This window comes from Podarcis filfolensis (assembly GCF_964270895.1).
Source record: "Podarcis filfolensis genome assembly, chromosome: 5".
NCBI classification, from domain to species: Eukaryota; Metazoa; Chordata; class Lepidosauria; order Squamata; family Lacertidae; genus Podarcis; species Podarcis filfolensis.
In genome coordinates, this window is record NC_139608.1 from 20,484,725 (window position 1) to 20,504,760 (window position 20,036).

The 20,036-nt window shown below is 49.1% G+C and overlaps 1 protein-coding gene across 1 annotated transcript; it reads left to right on the forward strand.

Annotated features, from left to right (window-relative positions):
* Positions 1-482: 482 nt before the first annotated feature.
* On the forward strand, positions 483-17,046 carry SHOX2 (SHOX homeobox 2). The gene is made up of 5 exons (XM_083615044.1): positions 483-921; positions 4,599-4,807; positions 9,970-10,027; positions 10,327-10,415; positions 16,090-17,046. Exons 1-5 carry the CDS (start codon positions 627-629, stop codon positions 16,381-16,383), a joined length of 945 nt encoding a protein of 314 aa, XP_083471170.1. The 5' UTR covers positions 483-626; the 3' UTR covers positions 16,384-17,046.
* The last annotated feature ends 2,990 nt before the right edge of the window (positions 17,047-20,036 follow it).

The following is a 20,036-nucleotide window of genomic DNA, read 5'->3' on the forward strand; positions in this document are numbered from 1 at the left end:
CCTAATTAAATTAATTAGGGATTCTTGTCAATCCTGGATTAATGGCCGAGAGCAACCCCTGGCCACTGGATCTGGAAGAGGGGGGGGGTGGGAGGAAGCTGAGGGAGGAGGAGGAGGTCTCTCTTTCTATTTCCCTCCCCCCCCGCTCGCTCTCCCTCCCTCCCTCCCCCTTTTTTCCCAGTTTGGCTCTTGTTCTCCTTGGTGGTGGTGCTGGGCTGCTCCAGGAGAAGGGGGTTCCTTCCCAGTTCCAAAGGGGAGGTAATTTGCTCCGAACAAGGGGCAGGCTTCGCAAAGTATAAATAGTGGGGACTTCAAGAGCTCCCAGCCCTATCAGATCTGAACTCTTGGCGGGGAGAATTGTCAAAGATCTTCGCGTTTTCACAAGCCCGCTCCAGTTGCGAGGCATCAGCTCCCCTTTAACTCTCCAGCCCCTCTGCGGCTTCTCTCTCTCTCCCCCCCCCCGCACCTTGCCCACACCCTCCCCCCTCTTTTCTCCCACCCCTCCTCCTCCTCTTCTTCTTCCTCCTCCTCCTCCCTAACCCCCTTGATGTGTTTCTTGGGGGGCTTGGAGCAGCTAGAGGAGGCAAGCGAGGGCGAGGAAAAAAGAGCCCAGCGCAGCGCCGGCGATGGAAGAACTTACCGCTTTTGTTTCCAAGTCGTTTGATCAGAAAGTGAAAGAGAAAAAGGAGCTCATCACCTACCGGGAGGTTCTGGAGAGCGGACCCGTCCGGGGAGCCAAGGAGTCCGGAGGATCCAGCGAGCCCGGCCGCGAGGACGGCAGCAGCCCCGCAGCTCGGGGGGCGGCCGGAGCAGGAGGCGGAGGAGGCGGCGGCGGCGCAGGTGGCCGGTCGCCGGTCCGAGAGCTGGACATGGGCGCCGTCGACAGGGCCAGGGACACGGGCACCCCCAAGCTCAGCGAAGGTAACGAGCCCTCCTCTGCCCAGCGGGTCGGGGGGGGCGCCTGGCAGGCTGGCTGGAGGCAGGGGACCGCGCGTAAAGAACCAGATGCTGGGAGTACTAGGGGGAGGGGGAGAATCGGGGGAAGGGTGCTTCCTGGGGTGGGCGGGGTGGGGACCATGTGTGTGGCTTGACTCCGAGGACCCCCACCACCACCTCCCCAAATGCGCGCTGCTACGTCCGGTTGGACCTCAGCGGCGGGGGAACTTGCCAGGGAACGGATGGAGGAGGCACAGCGCGCGCGTTGGCGTCCAGACGCGGAGCCGGCTGGTCTTTTCGACTGGGGGAAAGAGCCCCCTCCATTAATGTGGATGGATACTTTTTCTGGGCCGTTTCAAAGCGGCCAGATTGTCAGAACACCGCAAGCCGGCCATCGCTTGACCGTAGGCTGCTAGTCCGGTCCAGATCGTCTGGGACCTGATAATGTGTGCCCTTTTTTCCTGGCTGAACTCTAGCTACGTTTGGGGGATGTGGGCTTTTTTGTCCTTTCTCTCTTCCCAATCCCAAGGAAGGGAAGCTGTAAAATCACAAGCTCTCGCCATCCTGGGTTAGGCAGACCATAGTTTGGCTTGTGCATGTGTGTCTAGTTATATGCACAAATATTTCCTCCGTGAGTAAATGGGAAGAATAAAATCCTGATTGTCAGGCTTTGCGTTGAGCTGCTCTGGAAACGGTGACAGGTTTTTGAATCCGGGAGGTTATCCCTGTAATGGTTCTTCTCCCGTTTAAAGTAATTTACGCAGTGTAGGAGCCCAACGTATTGTAAATTAAGATGTGCCGACTATTTTGTTCCCAACTGAGCGAAAATAATATGTGGCCCCGACTTCTAGCTATCAAAATATTTAAGCAGATAATTAATTTGCTCCTGCTATGGAGACCCTATCCTATTTGCAATGTAAAATGAGGGGGAGGGGATGTGGCACTGGAAACAAATGCGAAATAAAACGAATTTATTTCTGTTTAAGGCGGCTTAGAAACCTCCCTAAATATCATTAAAAGTTTGAAACGCAGTTGTTTATTTGTGAATAAAAGTATCAAATATTGGGTACACTAAAAGAAGGGAGCCTATATGGTACTTCTTTTTCTCCAAGTGCATTTCCTAGGAAGGGTGAATAGTTATTTGAAAACAAACCATACATTTCTAAGTAGTTATGCAATGTTAGGAACACTGCTAATAAGTAATGCTGAAATCCAAGCGAAGTGTTTCGCTTTTATTCCTCGATGCTCTCGACCTCTTTAAGATTTTATACTGGTGTGTAGGGTGGTGGGGGAGAGGAAGAGGAATAAATGATAATGCGCTTTGCAAAAAACAGCATCAAACCTCTCCTGTTTGCTTATCCAAAGATCCCCTCGGCTTTCAAGCATATTTGAATACCTGCGTGCGGTTTGAGGATGCAGATGTCATAGTCGAGGGAGGAGGGTTTATTTCAACTCTTTTGTTCAAGGAAAGTAGCTCTCTCCAGGTCGGAACTGAACAGCAGACATCATCCGGAAATGATTTTATAAACAAATTCTGAATATGATTAGAGACCAACGCAGCTCCAGTAAACAAACTTCGGTGTGGCGGTGGGCAAATACATTCGGGGAGGGAAGGAAGGAAGCGGGGGAACCCGGTTTGTAGATTAGGAAACCCCCCGCAGCCTGAATGAACCGCGTCACGCCGCCACGTTTACACAGGGCCTAGTGTCCAAAGCGAAATGTGTGAAACGGTTGGTGTTGCGGAAGGGCAGACGGGAAACGAGCAATACTTCAATCATCGGGCACGGCGTTCTGCACAGTATTATCAGGTCGGAAGATCCCTGCCTCAAGGAGCCTACAATATATATTTCGACAGGGTGAAGGGGAAACAGACGGAGCTTTAGTGGGAGGAAGCAGGAGGGTGATCAAACTTTGCGCACTCTTCTTACTTCAAAAACAGTTGCTCCGATAACTATACCATTTAGGGGGCTCCTTCTCCACCTCCCTAGTAAATAAAGGCAAGGATGCCTTGACTTCCCCGCAAGCAGGAGGCTTCAAGAAGCCACTGCAGCGGCGGTCGCGCGTCAGATCCCCCATCGACACCTGCTGCTGTGATTTTGAAAAGGTGCCACTTGAAAGGCCACGCGGGTTTCACAGCAGCCAGCGCCAACGTCGAGAAGACTCGGAGCGTAAGGGCGCTGCAGTTCTATGGGATCTTGCCGGCGCTTTCAATGGGAGGCGTGCCGTGACCGGTGCGAGAGGGAGGAAGGGAGACCTTAAAGTCTTTGGGACTTCGGGGCGTGCGTATCCCGGACTTGTTTCTTGTTGTCCCGAACCGGAATTAGGGAAAGAGGTCCCTCTCCCTCTCTTCCTCCTGAGAAGACCGTGGAGTTCTCAGGACATACCTGCTGCCCCTTCCCAGACAGGTGTAGACTACGCATTGCTCGGAGCGTCTCTCCTAATAATAATAATAATATCGCTGTCAAAGACCAAGCTGACCGCTGTGCAGGAGGAGAGCCAGCTCTTGGGCCGATTTTTAAAGTCTTTCTAGACTTAAACTTAACACACTCAAATAAATAGATAGGATGGACCTGCGTTCTGCGGTGGCTTTGGGAACTGCTGGCAGAAACCCCGGGCCCACCTCGATCAAAGCGCGCAGGTCAGCGCACTTAGAACTGAAGCAGGCGCCCGGGTCCGGGCAGGGCAAAACAAAAGTTGAGGAGGACAGGGGCTGGTCCTTTGGAAATAGAGAACTCTGTTTCCAATGACTAGGGTGGGCCTTCCTAGCCTGGAACAAGATCCAGGGCAAAACCATTCAGGGACAGTCTGCGATCCCATAAAAACACACTTGTAAGACTGCATGCTAAGACTTGTGAACACCCTTTTGAACTCAGTGTGGCTTTTAACTTCTGTGTAGAAGTACCTTGGATTGCGCTGTGGGAGCAGCGGTCACATATGTGTGTGTGTGAGAGAGAGAGAGAGAGAGGGGGGGGGTTATAATTATAACGCATAAATGTAAGTCCCACTGGATTCAACGAGGCTTACACTTCCTAGGAAGTGCAGCCTCTAAGTTCCTCCTTTGATCGCCCAGGGGACATGCTGCTTTCCTTCTGGTGGGCCTGGGATCTGAAGCGAAGCCACGAGCGACCCGGGCCAGGCTGCGCCCTCGGCCGCCCAGGCGCCGGGTACCAGCTCGCGGGGCTCTGCTTGGGCCCTCCTTCGCTCAGCCTCGCCACTGGGAAGAGAGGTGACCTTTGAGCGTTTCATTGATCCCTGCCACCGCTGCTCCTCCTCCTCCTCCTCCTCCTCCCCCCCTTCTGCTTGACTTAAGGTAAAAACACAAGTGGGGGAAGGGCCAGAGCTCAGTGGCAGAGATTCTGCTTTGCATGGAGAAGGTCCCAGGTTCAATCCCCGGCGTCTCCAGGTAGGGCTGGTGAGAGAGATTGGCCGGCCTAAAATCGCAGAGAGCCGCTGCCAGCCAGTGCAGGCAATCCTGAACTCTATGGACCAAGGCTCTGCTATGGCATAAGGCAGTTTTTGTGTTTGTTGGAAACCCAGATCAGGCACTGGCCTCGTGGTCCAGGGATGGTTGGGTAGTTGCTTTTTGGTTTTGTTTTGCTTGTATGTCTCTGGTGGTGTTTTGGTTTTGCCTCTTTATTTTCTTGTTGTTGCTCCGTCTCCAGTTTCCCCCGAGCTGAAGGACCGCAAAGAGGATGCCAAAGTGATGGAAGACGAAGGACAGACGAAAATCAAGCAGAGGAGAAGCCGGACCAATTTCACCCTGGAGCAGCTGAACGAGCTGGAGAGGCTCTTCGACGAGACCCATTACCCGGACGCCTTCATGAGAGAGGAGCTCAGCCAGAGGTTGGGTTTGTCCGAAGCTCGGGTGCAGGTAAGCATGGAAATCCTTTCGGCTTCTGCTGGGGAGGGGCTCCTCCACGAGGATCCCGGGAAGGGACCTTCATACGGACTAGCTGCCCCGGGAGCTGGCACGACTCCGGATTCCTTCCCACTGCGCTCTGTTGTTCTGAACCAAGAGGCTCAGTGGATCGCGCGCTGCATTGGCAAGCAAGTCACAAAGTGCTTCCTCTTTCATGGATGGTTGGTAGCGGTAGGTTCGGATCCGGTGGGTGCCCTTCTTCTGCAAGCCTTTGCTTGGGGGGGGGGATAGTATGGCGCTAGGAGAGGAAGGGGGCATCCACCAAAAGGTTGTTCCTGGTCCTGAGTAGACAAGAGTGGCGAATCTGGAGTACAGCAGACCTTGTGTTGTAGTATCTGCGCGCTTTCGGCCTCATCCTAAATATACACCTATGAGTTGGGAGGGAATGTCATTTCCTGGTGCGTTTTGGGGCTACAAGGGGCTGTTTCCATCTTCATAGATGAATTTTGCTTCCATAGTTCCGCCCACATCGAGATGTGCTGACCTCTCTTGTGTCCCATTTCTTCCGATTCTCCGCTTGCTATCTTTAGAGCCATCCAGGTCCATGGTATTTTACAGTATCATTTTTTTTAAAAAGCAAAGGTCTCTGCCCGAAAGAGCTTACAATCTAAAGCTGAAACAGTAGCTAGTGAGAAAAAATTGAGCCAATTGAGGACAGTGAGCAGTGCTCAAAGTAGGTGTGTAAGTGTGGTTGGTAGTGTGGTTAAGTGCGGTTTCTAAGACTTCGGATAGCTAAGCTTTCCGTGTGGGGAAAATACCGAGTCCATGTGTATTATATTCTCCTTCTGCCTTTAAACATTGATCCTAGCTCAGTTCCTTTTCTTTCTTTCTTTTTTAAAGTAGAAGGCGGATGTATGAATTAACTTTATAGAAGGGCTGACTAATAAACGAAATTGGGAGTTGCTAAAGTGTACACAGTTACAGTCCATTTACTTTTTTTAAAAGGGGAAGTAATTAAAAAAATCCCCCAGGGACTCAGAAAAGGAACAGATACAGGCAGCGCGGGGCTTGGCTAATGCAGCCGGATTTCAAAGAGCTGTTTGGAGACCATCTTCCCCTTACACTGTCCAGAGATTGCTGGGGATCTTTGTCAAGCTGCCCCCGTCCCCCACCCCCAGAGGAAAAAAGAGGCTCTGGTCCAGAAAAGGCAGGACTTGGGTCCAGAGGTAGAAGCGCGGCTCCAGCCAGAGGCCCGGGGACCCTTGTCCACCGGGAGCGAAGGCGACTCGTCATTCCAGCGCCGTTTCCGCAGAAAACTGGGCCGCCTTTGTAGGAACACATGGAGAGCACTTCCAGGCCCCCCGAACATCTGCAGCCGGGAGGCTAAGCAGCGACTCCTGGCTTGTAACAGATACCTTCTCTCTCCCGCCCCCCTTCCTTCCATCTTTGTTGCTCGTAGGCTCTGCCATCTGCACCAAAACGGCTCTTCGGCTCTTAAAGGCTTTTTCTCTGCATCTTGTAATCGGATAAAGGCAGACACTGAACAGCCACGTTGTAGCAAAGGGGTTGTGTGTGTGTGTGTGTGTGTGTACGTACGTATAAAAGGGTTTGTGTGAGAGACAGTGTTGGGGGAGAGCAGAATTTTTGAAAAGACATCGCAGCTTAAAGAAAAAGATTCTTCCTTCTTTTTTTATCTGCCTCTGATTTTATAAACACACACACACACCACGCTATGGAGTGTGGCTGTATGTCCATATCTATATTATATATAGATTTCTATGTAGGCGGCGATACCTACGGAGGGAGATTTGCCTGACTCAACAAAAGAATAACCAGTGCCCACCATAATCCATACAGAATAACTTTCAGAGATTTGCATAAATTAAGGCCTCCTTCCTTTTAAATGGCCCCAGAAAACGCTTCGCTGTGATTTTGTTTCAAACTTTGCTTCCCAGCTCCCATTGGCAGATGGTGAGAAAGCGAGCCTGGAAGGCGGCAGGGATATGGGCTGGAAGCTGAAATGAACGCCCCCCCCCCTTCATTCTTCCCTAGCCATCTTTACTCGGAAGTAGACACCGTGGGTTTACTTTCGAGTAAGCACGCTTAGGCGCGCAATCTAACGGCGCGCTTTTCAAAGGTGTGTTGCTTTGTGAAAATGCACAGGATCGGACTGCGCGGTTGCGATCTCGTGCAAGTTCGTGTTGACCGGCTCCCAGGTCAGCGAGCGCGCAGACCGATCTTGTTGCCTGGAAAAGGGACCGACTCTGCTCAGTGGGGCCTTCTGCTCGGAAAGCGCAACCAGGATGGCGACCTCCGGCTGTCATAATTCCCAGGATCGGTTGGCATATCTTGCTTCCTTGGAAGGAAGCGCCATCGAAAGAAACGTCACACTGCGTGTGTCAGACTCCTGGGATGTTCGTTTGAATGTGGAAACGGACAGGATTCGTGCCTGCAGATGTTGACAGTTTAAAGAATAAGATCCCAATCAGCTTTCACGTCCCTCGTTGCCCCTCCTCTCCTCCCCCGCCTTTAAAAGGGTCTTGAGGGAAGAAGGATCACATGATAGTGAGGACCTTTGAGATGGAAAACAGATCTCTCTCCCCAGCGCTTTCCCCCAATATATAAATCTGGGCTCAAGATTTTAAAGCACTTTTAAGTTCCATTGATTTCAATGGCAGAGATGTGAAACACACTCCCACTGAAATGAATGGGGGTGAAATAAGTGCCCGATCCTCTCCCCCTCCCCGGTTTACTCGGAGGCCAGTCCTTCTGAGTTCAATGGGACTTAGCAAGCAAACCTTATTGAACTCAATGGGGCTTACATCTGCGTGGAAACGCATAGGGTCGGGCTGCCCAAGCACACCTGCCTGGCCCCAAGGCTGTAAGTACACCTCATATTCTATCTCTCAGGTTTTCAAACTTTTCCCCATTTCCAACTGCCAAAGTTATCTCCTTGCCTGGAGTGAAGCTCTCTCCCCCCATCTCTTCCGATGGCAGCAAATTAGATTATCATAATAATGAGACAATTATTCCGCTTCTGTGTTACACTCCACTGCACAGAGGAACAGAGAATTTTCCAACTTCTTTGTAGTGAAGCTTTTATGACAGTAATTACCCCCCAAAAGTGAGTCATTAAACGCTTTGGTGTTTCGTTTTTCTTGAAGATAAAGCTAATTAATATTACAGGCTTTTAATGAGCGCATTCTTCTCGGGTCTTATTGCGCAAACATCTAAACCCCTTTATCACTAGTTTTTTGTGTGGTGTGTGTGTGTGTTTTAGCATTAGATAGCACGGCGAGATGGAGGGGAGGGGGGAGGCCTGATGGGGATTCGGCTGGCGAAAGATGAAACGGGCCCCGAGAAAGTAATTGAGCAAGAACCAGAACAGGCGGCAACTGTCCATATCCTAGAACTGCGCTCTTTTAAGTTCCGTTTCTAAAGCGGGCAGGGAGGGAGCGACGCTCAGGCAAAGTTTAGGCGTTCGTCAGCTTCATCCCAGGCCCATCCTAGGCGTCCTCCTTGCCTTTCCAATGCTGGTGGTGCAATCTACTCCCGAGGGCTGGAGGGACATGCAGCTGGCCCCTGGCCTTGTAATATTTCCCATTCGTTTTAGCAAAACGACTCCTAAGTAAACTCTCCCCTCCCTGAAACGCAGTTTGGAATTATAATTAGCAACGAAACGGCCCTTCTATCCTAACCCAACGGGAACTAGCCAAATTTCGCCCATCTAACTCCCCTGCTTAACGGGAGCGATCCTATTCTTGTCTACTCAGAAGTAAGTCCTATTGTGAGTTCAGCGAGGTTTGCTTCCATGTCGGTGTGTATAGGATTTTAGCTCTTAACTGAAGATTAAATGTAAGAGCTGTGCCTCACTTTTACTCGGAAAGGGAGTGAGTTGAACTGATTTTAGTCATAACTCTTTCCAAGTAAGGCTGCACCTTGCACTCTGAGCACACCAACTTGGATAAACTTCTATTGAAACGTGGGTTTTGCTTCGGAGTAAATATGCAAAGTTTTCAGAAGCATCTTTCTTTAGGATTCAAGCCTAAAATAGTAACTGTGAAAGAGGAAAAGGAGACTGATAGAATGGTGTTTTGGATTTGTTTTGGATCGGAACTGAGGCGGGGAGAGAGAGAAGGTAAGGGAAATCAGAGAACTAGGTTGGTGTTGCATGTGAAGATGCACAGAGTTACGGATTCAGTTACTGGCTTGTGTAATTGTGTGTGTGTTGAAGTTCTAGGGGACTACTTCTATATGAGCTAAAGAACTGAAATGTAGAGCACGTGTAGTCCAAGGAAGTTGATTACTGTAAATATCTGAAAACGAGACTCCCTCCCAAATCAGAGGAGACTCCATGTTGCAGCTCAAAATGGTCACTCTCAAACTATTCGAGAATTTGAAACTTGCTACACAAGTCACCCCAATTTCTAGACTCCTCTGAACGCGGAACCCTTTGCTGTTTTCTCTTTAAAAAGTCGAAGCAAGACTTAGGCACTTCCCAACAGTTTATGTGACGCGCAGATGGCTGAAATCTGGCACGCACATAATCCAAAACTCTCTGGAGTGCAACATTTCGAAAGGGATACATTTGCTTCTCCCTAGAAACGGGGAGGGAGGGGGCTTGTTGATCCCAAAATCGTTAAGAAACTTCAAGAAAACTGAAATCTGGTTATGTGGTTTACTAAACTTTCTTGATTACTATGTAAACTCTTAAAAATAAGATAGAAGAAAGGACATGTTTGCACCTAACAGTGTAATCCTATTTAACCCAGAAGCCAATCCTACTTGGTTTCATGAGACTTTTCCCCAGGTAAGTGTGCGTAGGGTTGTCTCCTAAGTGTCCAATTTACTGGCGTGTTCAGAGGCAAACCAAAGAGGTCTCGCTTGCCCCTTTAATAGTAATATAGAAGAAGGAATTTCTTCTGTGGCTTGTCATGAAACTATTAAAGGTGCATGCAAGACCCCGCTCCTCGTTCCCCTCTGGACACCCTGGTCAAAACTGTGGGCCTAGATTATTTTAGGTCGCACGCGCAGTGCGGAGTTTCCAGTAGGAGCCAGGAAGATAACGCTGCTGGGGTCATTGAATGGTTTTAAGCACGACCAGAGAAATCACTGTGTGTAGATAAATAGATAAATAGCTTTGTACTGAGCTCGCCTTCTTCCTGTCTGCGCAGGTATGGTTTCAGAACAGAAGAGCTAAATGCAGAAAGCAAGAAAACCAACTCCACAAAGGTAGGTGGATTTTATCAGCGGCGCGCGTAAACGGGTTCAAACGTTTCTGGCCCAGGGAATACAACCTTCCCCTTTAAATTCTAGGCTCTTGGGGGCCTCCTTTTGCCTCTCTCCCAAACCCCCAGGCTTTTCCTTGCCTAAGGCTGCACACTTGCCTGGAAATAAGCCCCATTGGGCACAATATGCTCTGCCAGCGCGCAAAGAGCCAAGGGAGCATTCCCAGAGAAGTGAAATAAAAAATAGATGTCCTGTGCCTTTTTAGGTCAGTTTCTGACCGATCCCTGCCTCTGTTCTTGCAGGAGTCCTCATAGGAGCAGCCAGCCAGTTCGAAGCGTGCCGGGTTGCCCCCTACGTGAACGTGGGGGCTTTGAGGATGCCTTTCCAGCAGGCAAGTACAAAGGGAGAATCCCGTGGGCGTCAGCCCCACAATGGTAGGAAGGGCCACAAGATGGCCTTCCCGCAGGTGCCCCATTATCCCTCTCTCTCTCTCTGGCTGGTCAATCATATGCGCAAAAGGAATGTTTAAAAGTTGCCTTCCTGCGGGGGGGAGATTGGAGGCGTGTGTGTTTTGTCTGGGCACTGAACACACCGATCCTGAGTGCATGTGCCGTGCAGTCCGACCCGGTCTCTGTGTGCTTTCTTGGAAACAAGCTCCGTTGAGCTCAGTGGGACTTGGCCAGCGCGTATTAAAGGCGCGCAGGGCGGCGGCTGCTGCAGCTTTTCTGCCGTTCGGTGCTGCAGATTTAAATGGTGGTACTGATTTAAAGGGGAATTAAGTCCCATTAGTCTCGAGGGAGCTTACTTCCTAGGAAGAGTGCTTAGGATCCGGAAAGTCCGAAATGTGCTGAGGCGGCGTTTGTGCGTACCAGGGATCGGGAAGTGAATCTGGGTTTCCCATTAGATGCTCAGCGGATCTCGTTCATGCTTAGTATTTGGAAACGCCGTGGGGTTTCCTCTCTCGAAAGTGGCACGCAGGAAGTTATACAGTACCGAGTCAGATCATGAGTCCAGCTGGTTTAGGATTGTCTAAAACTGACTGGAAGTGATACAGAGATGGGTGTTCCCAGCAATACCTGGAGTTGGCAGGGATTGAAACTGGGAGCTTCGGCATGAAAAGCAGGTGCTCCACCACGGGGCTGTGGCAGAGGACCACAGCTTTAAGGGCTCATTTAAGCCAGGTTCTCTCTCAACTCCTATGCATGTTTACCCAGAACTTAAGGTGTTTAATGTGGCTTATTGCCTAGTAAATTCACTTAGGGTGGCAGCCTCAGTGAGCCTGCCCAGCTCTCTGTAGGCTCCTGTGAATTCCTGAGCTTCCACCCAAATGAGAGGAATTGATTTTGATGGGTTTATCAATGCAAAAATACATAGGTGTGCATGACTATATGGTGTGTGTATTTATTTAATTCTACTAATACGATCAGTAGGGGGGTGGCCAGTTGTGGTGGTTTTCTGAAAACAAAAAAACTCCACAAGTTTTATGTGGCTTTGTGAACTAGCAGGCATGTAGTCTGGATTAATTTTAACAGGAGAGCCTGAGTCCTACAGATACCACTTTTATTTCCCCTTTTTAGAGTAGTGTCTATCTTTAGCAACCTACATTGGTAATGAAAAGCAAACCTTACAAGCCTGATGGTAAGGTACCCCTGGCACAGTCAAGTCCTCTTCTAAAGCTTGTTATCCTCCTAAGATTTTTGGCCTTAAGCTCCCACCAGGCCCAGCTAGTGTAGCCAACGGCCTCACATGATGGGAACTGTAGTCCACTCTGGCATAACTTCAGCGGGCATAAACATTCCTAACTCAGCCCCTGAATTATGGTAATTACTTGGAAGTTATCTTCAGCTGATTTCAACAGAGCTTCTGAGTAATCTAATTAAGAATAAGTATGTTGGACCTCAAAACTCAGTGGGTTCTTCTTCCATAGCTTTCGTAGATTGTCTTCTGTCCTAGAGAAATTGCACATTTCAGGCTTATTGACCTCAGTGGTCAGTCTTCTAATGGCAATGATATTGGTGTGCTCTAAATTGAAACTGCTCATCATTTGGCTGTAGACAAACAGCTGTCTCTTAAGCACTGGCCTAGGCACATGAAACTCAGCGGGGCTAACCTCTGACTAAACATGCGTGGGTCTGGGCTGCATGAGCCATGTGTAGGGTGAGAGACTCTCCCTTGCGAAATGAGGGTAAGGAGGGGAGAGAGAAGACTCTGCCGGTTGTCTGCATCCATGATAAATAAAAGCAGTGGCAACAATAGTTGTCTCAAACTGTGGCTGGTGCTGGGGTTGATAAGGTGTGGGTAATAACACCATAAAGGTCATATGGGAGATGACTGAGAACACAGATGTGTACAGTCATTAGAGAGCTGAGAGGAAAGGAGCAAGATAAAGGAGGGTCCTCTGCACTGTCTTGATGCTATCAAGGCTGCAGTCTTGAAGTTCAGTGGCATTTAAGCAAACTGAATGTGTGCAGGATTGTAGCCAAGGGCAGGTTAGCATCCACGGCGAATGCCTGTTTCTCCTTTTGCTCTGGTTTTTTTAATTAAATAGACCTTAGGGCAGGATAATTACTTCACCTGTCTTCAGATGGTGCGGACAGATGATCAAGCAAAAATGTTTAGAAAAAAATGGTCAAAGCAGATGAGTGAACAAGCAAACTGGAAAAAAGGGCAATCAAGCCCATTCATTGGAAAGCAGGAATCTGTGTTAAGTGTAGAGGGAGGAGAGAGAGAGAAGGGCAGCCAATTAGCCTCTATTTTGCTTATGGTTGGTCATCTAGCATGCAAAACCAGCTGGCAGTAACCGCAAGCAGAAAACCAGAAGCAGTCGACACATGAGGGTACCTCTCAGCCATAGGCAAAGCAGCACTACTTATGAGTAGAGCCTGCAATAAGGTACATGCTGCTGGCAGAAGGCACACGAAACTGACAAGTTAATCAATGTAGGACATGGCCCAACTAGTCAGAACGTTCAGGGAGATAAGGAAGGAGCACCCATCCACAGATCAGTGCATACTTACTGCATTTCACAAGGCCGTCCAGGAGAAACAGCTTGCATATTTAACCAAATTACCAATTAGATTGTCTGCTGTCTAGCCAACCAGAGAGGCTTAGTTTACAAGAGGAAATGTGCTAGGCAGAGATGGGGAACTTGTGGTCCTCCAGCAGTTGTTGGACTTCAGCTCCCATCCGTCTCTGCCGGTCGAGTAAACTCAGAAGAAAGGCGACCAGGGATTATGCATGCCAACGGTCAGAAGTGATGGGAGTTGTAGTCTAGTAACAACTGTCAGGCCACAGGTTCCCATCCCAGAGCTGGGGGATTAAGCTTGCATGAAAGTAACGTAATGTGACCTGGAAGTCTTTTGTGCAATCCCTAAAATATGGCAGTGAGGGGTAACACTTTGCATATGTTTATAGGATGAATACTATCACTTGGCTCAGGGCTCAATGAGTCAAGGCTTAGACCTGTTATAATACAGGCCCTGTGACTGTGCTCAGAAGCAGTTTTTTCCCACTACTTGGGAACTACAGAAAGACCTCATACGCTTGGGATTAAGCCAGAGGTTTTCAACCTTTTTGAGTCCATGGCTCCCTTAACCAACTACAGCGGACACTCGTGTTGCGAATGTGATCCATGCAAGATGCGGGTTGCGATTCGGAGCTTCTGTGCATGTGCAAAGCGCGATTTAGCACTTCTGCACATGCACGACCGCCGAAACCTGGAAGTAACCCGTTCTGGTACTTCCAGGTTTCGGTGGTCCGCAACCCAAAAAAACGCAACCTGAAGTGTCTGTTTTGTGGCACCCCTGTGGGGTTCAGGAGCCCAATTATGTCACCCCTTGCCTACAGAGCTGGCAACCTCTCACCCTTTTTTCTGGGCCTGCTTGGTGGAAAGGCGCCCCTTCAGCCCTGGGCACTCGGCTCCCAGGCAGGTCTTGCACACAGCAAGCACAAGAAAGGCCAGCCTGGCCTCCCGCTTGCCTGTCCATTGCCAGCCGCAAGGGCTGGTGGACTGGCTGGGCTTCCTCACCCGCTTGCTTGCTTACTCCAAGGCTGCCTCAGCTTCTGGCAACCAGCACTTCCTGGTCAGCCCAAGAAGTACCATTCGCCTGGGGAGCTTGTAGCCAGGGTGCTGCAACAAACAGCTGTGCAAGCCTTTGGGAGGCAGAGATGCGAGAGGGCATCAGAGGAGGGAGGGAAGGAAAGAGGGACAGAGGCCAGTGTTGCCCGCAGCACCCCTGACCATCATGCAAGGCACCCCAGGGTGCCATGGTTGAAAACCACTGGATTAAGCAATAGGTGTGTCTTTTTCAGGAAATAGCCTGTCTTAAATAAGCACTCAAGGACCTGGGGGAAAAAATCACAAATTGTGTTCTGGCTATAGGTAAAGGTAAAGGCACCCCTGACCATTAGGTCCAGTTGTGGCCGACTCTGGGGTTGCGGTGCTCATCTCGCTTTATTGGCCGAGGGAGCCGGCGTACAGCTTCCGGGTCATGTGGCCAGCATGACTAAGCCGCTTCTGGCGAACCAGAGCAGCGCACGGAAACACTATTTACCTTCCCGCCGGAGCGGTACCTATTTATCTACTTGCACTTTGATGTGCTTTCAAACTGCTAGGTTGGCAGGAGCAGGGACCGAGCAACGGGAGATCGCCCCGTAGCGGGGATTCGAACTGCTGACCTTCTGATCGGCAGGTCCTAGGCTCTGTGGCTATGCCGTGCTCGAATTCTAAAGCTGTGAGGGCTAGCTATGATTACTTGGGTCCTAAGGAAAGGCATTCTGCACATGCTCAGGGACTTTTGTTTTGACAGAGGCCAGATCTTTCAGGACTGTGATAGAAGTTCTGAAGCTGAGCTGTATACCTCAAATGCCGTTAACTGGTTATTGCTTTCGTGAATATGATGACTTGGTTGTTTCAGTGCCAGCAATTAGGTTTTGGTTAGTTTTCTCCATTCATTCATTTGTTTAGAAACTGTCTGGTAGCTAAGAGCTGGGGCGGTTGCCTTGCATAGAGAAGGGTCCGGGTTCAGTCGCCAGTATCTCCAGGTAGGGGTTGGACAAACCTAGACCTGGAGGCCCAGAGTGCTGCTGCCACGGCTCATTGTAAGGGTAGCCATCTATACAGAGATGGATTGGACCCATGGTCTGACTCGGTACAAGGCAGCTTCCTCTGGTGTTGTGCAAATGTAAGGCTTCGGTGCTAACGGATTAAATTCCATTGAACATTGCTGCTGGTTTTCTTCCCAGTAAGCATGCTGCACAAATCACAGAGTGACAGAATTGTAGCATTGGAAGGGACCGCAAGGGTCATCTAGCCCAACCCTCCGGCATGTAGGAATCTTTCGCCCAACGTGGGGCTCAAACCCACAACCCAGAGATTAGGTGTCTCATCAACCCAAAATAAATCCACGGTGCAATCCTGGTTACATTTTGCTCAGTAGGCACAAAGGGTTGTAGCCCTCAATCCAGCCGCAATCAGGCTTGTGCTCATGAACCCTTCTCTCTCTCTTTTAAAGGCAGGTACTAAAACAAAAGCACAGAGCCCAATCCTAAGCATCTTCAGTGCTCCATTTATGAGGAGTGACATCCTATGGCCTTTTAATATGTGGTGGGTTTTTTGGGGGGAAGGGTGGTTATAGGGTTGTTGTTGTTGTTATTTTGATTATATATTTTGCAGTTTCATAATTTGATTTTGTGAAGTGCCCTGAGACCTCCTGGCAGTCTAGGGCAGTTATATAAATTCAACAAATAAAACAGAACAAAATGAGGGGAAAGGTAGCAAAGGGGGATCGATGCAAGCCACAAACCCCGAAGGATCCCCTTCCTCAGTTAGTGAAACCACGCACCCCTTTAGTCCCTTCCCCACCCCGCTATAAACAAGAAGTAGCTGAGGGTGGCACTGAATGTGTATTGAGAAGTCAAGTCTCCTTGAGTTCCGCGGGCCTTTCCCCTTGCCAAGTGGGCTGAGGCGGCTTGGAGCCCTGGAGGCTGCGGGGAGGGTTTGAGATGGCGGTCGTCCTAACACTCTTCTCTCCCCCCCCCCTTTCCCCTCTCGTTGCCCCTTTCAGGACAGTCATTGCAACGTGACGCCCTTGTCCTTTCAGGTGCAGGCGCAGCTGCAGCTCGACAGCGCCGTGGCGCACGCGCACCACCACCTCCACCCGCACCTGGCCGCGCACGCGCCCTACATGATGTTCCCGGCGCCGCCTTTCGGGCTCCCTCTGGCCACGCTGGCCGCCGAGTCCGCCTCGGCCGCTTCGGTGGTGGCGGCGGCCGCGGCGGCCAAGACCACCAGCAAGAACTCCAGCATCGCGGACCTCAGACTCAAAGCCAAAAAGCACGCGGCCGCCCTGGGCCTGTGACTCTTCCTGCAGCCGCCGCCGCCGCCGGGGCACGTTGCAATCCCAGCGCGCGCGTGCGCAGAAGACTGCCCGCCTCTTCCTCCTCCCTCCGCGGCCAGCTCTCCTCTACTGAGGCCGACACGGAGCCGGAGGAAGGGCTTTGCCACCGCCACCCCCCACTTTTTGTCTTGGTCCTGCGCGACTTAAAATGTGAAAGGCGAAAGACGCACGAGGCGTTCCCCGGAACGAAAGAACTCTCTCTATATTATAGACCCAAGGCGATGAACAAATAAAAGGAACAATGTGGGTGTTTTTTTCCGTTTTAAATGGAGGGAGGGGAAGAGCTCCCTTCTACTACTGCTAATAATATAATAAGAATACTAAGGAGGAGAAGAAAACGTAGAGCTTGCTCAGAAACTGGCGGGAAGAGATATACTTATTTAAAAGAATTAGATGAAATAGACGCGCAGCTGGGAAGTTCACAGGTTTTGAAACTGACCTTTTTCTGCGAAGATCACTTTAATACGAGAAATTTGATAAGAGAGGCGGGCCTCCTTCCACGTTGCATCAGATACTTGAGTTTTAACAGCCACAGTCTGGAAACGGAGATGAGAAGGAAAGAAGAATTTAAAAAATGGGGGGTAGGGGCGGTGGGGGGGGGGGCGGTGGATTTTTTTATATATAAAAAAATGTGTGTGCGTGTGTGTGAGAAAGAGAGAGAAAGAGAGACAGACAGACGATTATTTCTCTGCCAATTTCTAATGGGAAAAGTGAGTGACCGGGACTCTTCTTCTACTCGTGGAGTTCCGGGTCTGCATGTATTTGTTTGCTTTTATTTTTATTTGTTCTTGGCGTCCCTTCGGATCATTTGCACTTCACCTCGATCAGAACCACCACCACAAAAAAAAAACAAAAAAACAAAAAACCCACACAAAACGAAGCCAAGTCTCTGGATCCCCCAAGAGAGAGATTTTAACCCAAGGCCCCGATCCGGAGAAACCAGCCTTCTGACCTTATGCATCCTAAGCTCCTTGAAATCACTGCGGGGACAGGATTGTAGCCTCAAGTCAGCACTGAAGCTTACAATCCTCTCTGCAAGGGAAGATAAAACTCCCACTGAGCACAGGGGCTTACTTTCGAGTAAGCAGGCGCCCTATGACCCGCAGATTTCGGATTTTTCTCACCTCTCCAAAAGGACCCCCCCCAAAAAAAACAACCCCCGTTTTGGGCTCAGCAGTCGAGCCCGATGAGGTCTGGAGATTTCGAAAGTTTGGTGATGGCATTTAGGTTGGTCTTCATCACAAAAAAAAGCTATTACCATCCTGGTAGAATTTTGAATGCCTTCCACACTTAATGGACCATCTCATCTGCTTCTGTTTTCCAAGCTGAGCAGAGGAGACTCCACCTCGCATCAAAATCAATAGTCAGTCGCGACTGACATAAATTCTATTGATTTCGATGGAATTGATGCGCGACTAACTGTATCCGGATCGGGGCTTCCAGCTTTTTAAATTTTTTTATTTAAGGGTGTGTGTAGAGGGGGAAAAGCCACCACTATCTGATTTCCAACCCTAATAAGTAAGGAAACAAATAGCAGTTAGTTTTCTCCTTCCTCACACCAAGATAAAGATTGTATTGCACCCACGAGCTGCCGCAATGCCACGTCCCAATAATGACAGGAAGTCTATGGAGCGCACGCATATATTTTTTTGAAAAGGATACAGGCCGAAGTGTTCCTTCGGGCTGCGATAGCTCGTGGCTTGATAGTTCTGTCCAAACTTCCCATCGGATTTCATAAAGGTGTACCCATTCCCGTAATCTTGTGATATTATATATCTATATATATTTTCCTTTCCGAAAGGCTTATATAGCTATTATCTGGGCTGGTGGAGGGGAGGGGGAAGGAGGAGGAGAAGGAACTACGGAGTAGCTGGGTACCTTCATCCGCTCAAAGCCTTCCAGAGCTGAGGGCACTTTTTTTGCCAAGAAAATGTGGGGGGGGGGAGGGGGAAGAGGAAGAGGAAGAGGAAGAGGAAGAAGACCTCGTCGCAAGTCGAACTCTGCTAGGAACAGAGATTTGTAATTATTTGTTCTCCATGAAAACAGAAAAACAAAAAAAAGTTATTTATATTGACCGTATTTTTTCTAGAGTATTTTAAGTTATTGAGGAGGAGGAGGAGGAGGAAAGAAGAAGGGGGGGAGGGGGGAGGAGGAGAAAAGCCGGAGAAAAATATGCTGTTATACTTTCCATTTACATGTTGTTGTCCGCACGATCTATTTTGTTCCACTCAGGTTTGTTCCGCTTTTGATTCATTCATTGTTGACGTCACGATTTTCAATAAGTGCCAAGTTATGAATTAAGACACCTTGCAATCTATTGAATGGAAAAAGAAAGAAAGAGAGAGTAAAGTTTTAGCTGATGGTTTCGCATAACTTCTGTTCGTGGTTCCAATTAAATCAGTAGTGCCATTCTACCTATCTTTATTTCCACCCTTTCTGCCCCCCTTCCTCCTTTGGTTCTTTCTCTCTCTCTTTCTTTCTCTCTTTTCTCTTTTCTCTGTGCGTGTTTAAATCCTCACGGAGTTTGCAGGTTTCTCTCTGCATATTTTAAAGGGCAAACTAATCTATCAAACACGAACGGTTTAGTAGTCCTTCATGCCTTTAGTCCCTTTTATTTCCACTCTAGAAACTTGGTTTAGTATACAGTTTGGTTTAGTATACAGTCTCATCTGAATGCCTATATATATATATAGGCATTCAGATGAGATATATATATATATATTTGAAGAGCGATGGGAATAATGATTTCACATCTCAATTTAGTCTTCATATAATCTAGAAGAGAGAGTACAATCCAGCGCACGTCTACTCAGAAGGAAACCCGACTGATTGCAATGAGGCTTACTCCCCAGTAACTGTGCCTAGAATTTTCAGTTTTTACCTGGGAGTAAATCCCATTGAATTCCGTGGGGTTTATCTCTGAGTAGGCAACCGTAGAATTGTGCGGTAAGCTTTTTAGACCACTCACGAGTTTCTCTCAGATGGCGCAATTGGGGCAAACGTGCAATAAATTGGGCAGTTTTCGGATTAATAGAGAGGTATGAATCGGCGCGGGGGGGGGTTTACATTGCTCCTAATCTCACTGACCGTGCAGTCCTACACATGTCTACTCATAAGTAAGCTTGAGACCTCCGGACTTACTCATAAGTAAGTCTGAGGCAAGTTAAATGTGTATCGAATAGCAGCCTTAATGTACGAATAAAGGTTTCATTGAAATTTGCTCTGGGGCAGCTCTAAGCAGTACTTATTCTGTACCACCCTGAACTCACTTTTTGGGGAATAATAAACCCCATTGGGTTCAATCACTGGCACTTGCTTTTGAGTAGAAACGGTTAACGGGATCGGGCCCCAAAATGTTTACCCTGAAATAATACCCACCGTATTAATTAAGACTTAACGAAATGCTAAACGTTACCATTTACCTGGGATTAAGACACAATGAATTCAGTGGGAATTATTTCCAAGCAAAGAAACAAACACCGCTCGCAGCACCATGGATCCCTCAGGGTGCGATCCTGCGCGCACGAGTTCTTGCAGTCATGCTCCCCACTGAGACCAACAGAGTCGATTTCCGAATAAACCGAATTTGGAGTGGATGGGTGCGATTTTAAGCC

Excerpts from the sequence above, each read along its gene's own strand:
- SHOX2 (XM_083615044.1), top strand. The coding sequence starts at position 627 with ATGGAAGAACTTACCGCTTTTGTTTCCAAGTCGTTTGATCAGAAAGTG. Across the intron at positions 4,808-9,969 it reads TGTCCGAAGCTCGGGTGCAG|GTATGGTTTCAGAACAGAAG; the intron begins GTAAGCATGGAA and ends CTGTCTGCGCAG. Across the intron at positions 10,028-10,326 it reads AGAAAACCAACTCCACAAAG|GAGTCCTCATAGGAGCAGCC; the intron begins GTAGGTGGATTT and ends CTGTTCTTGCAG.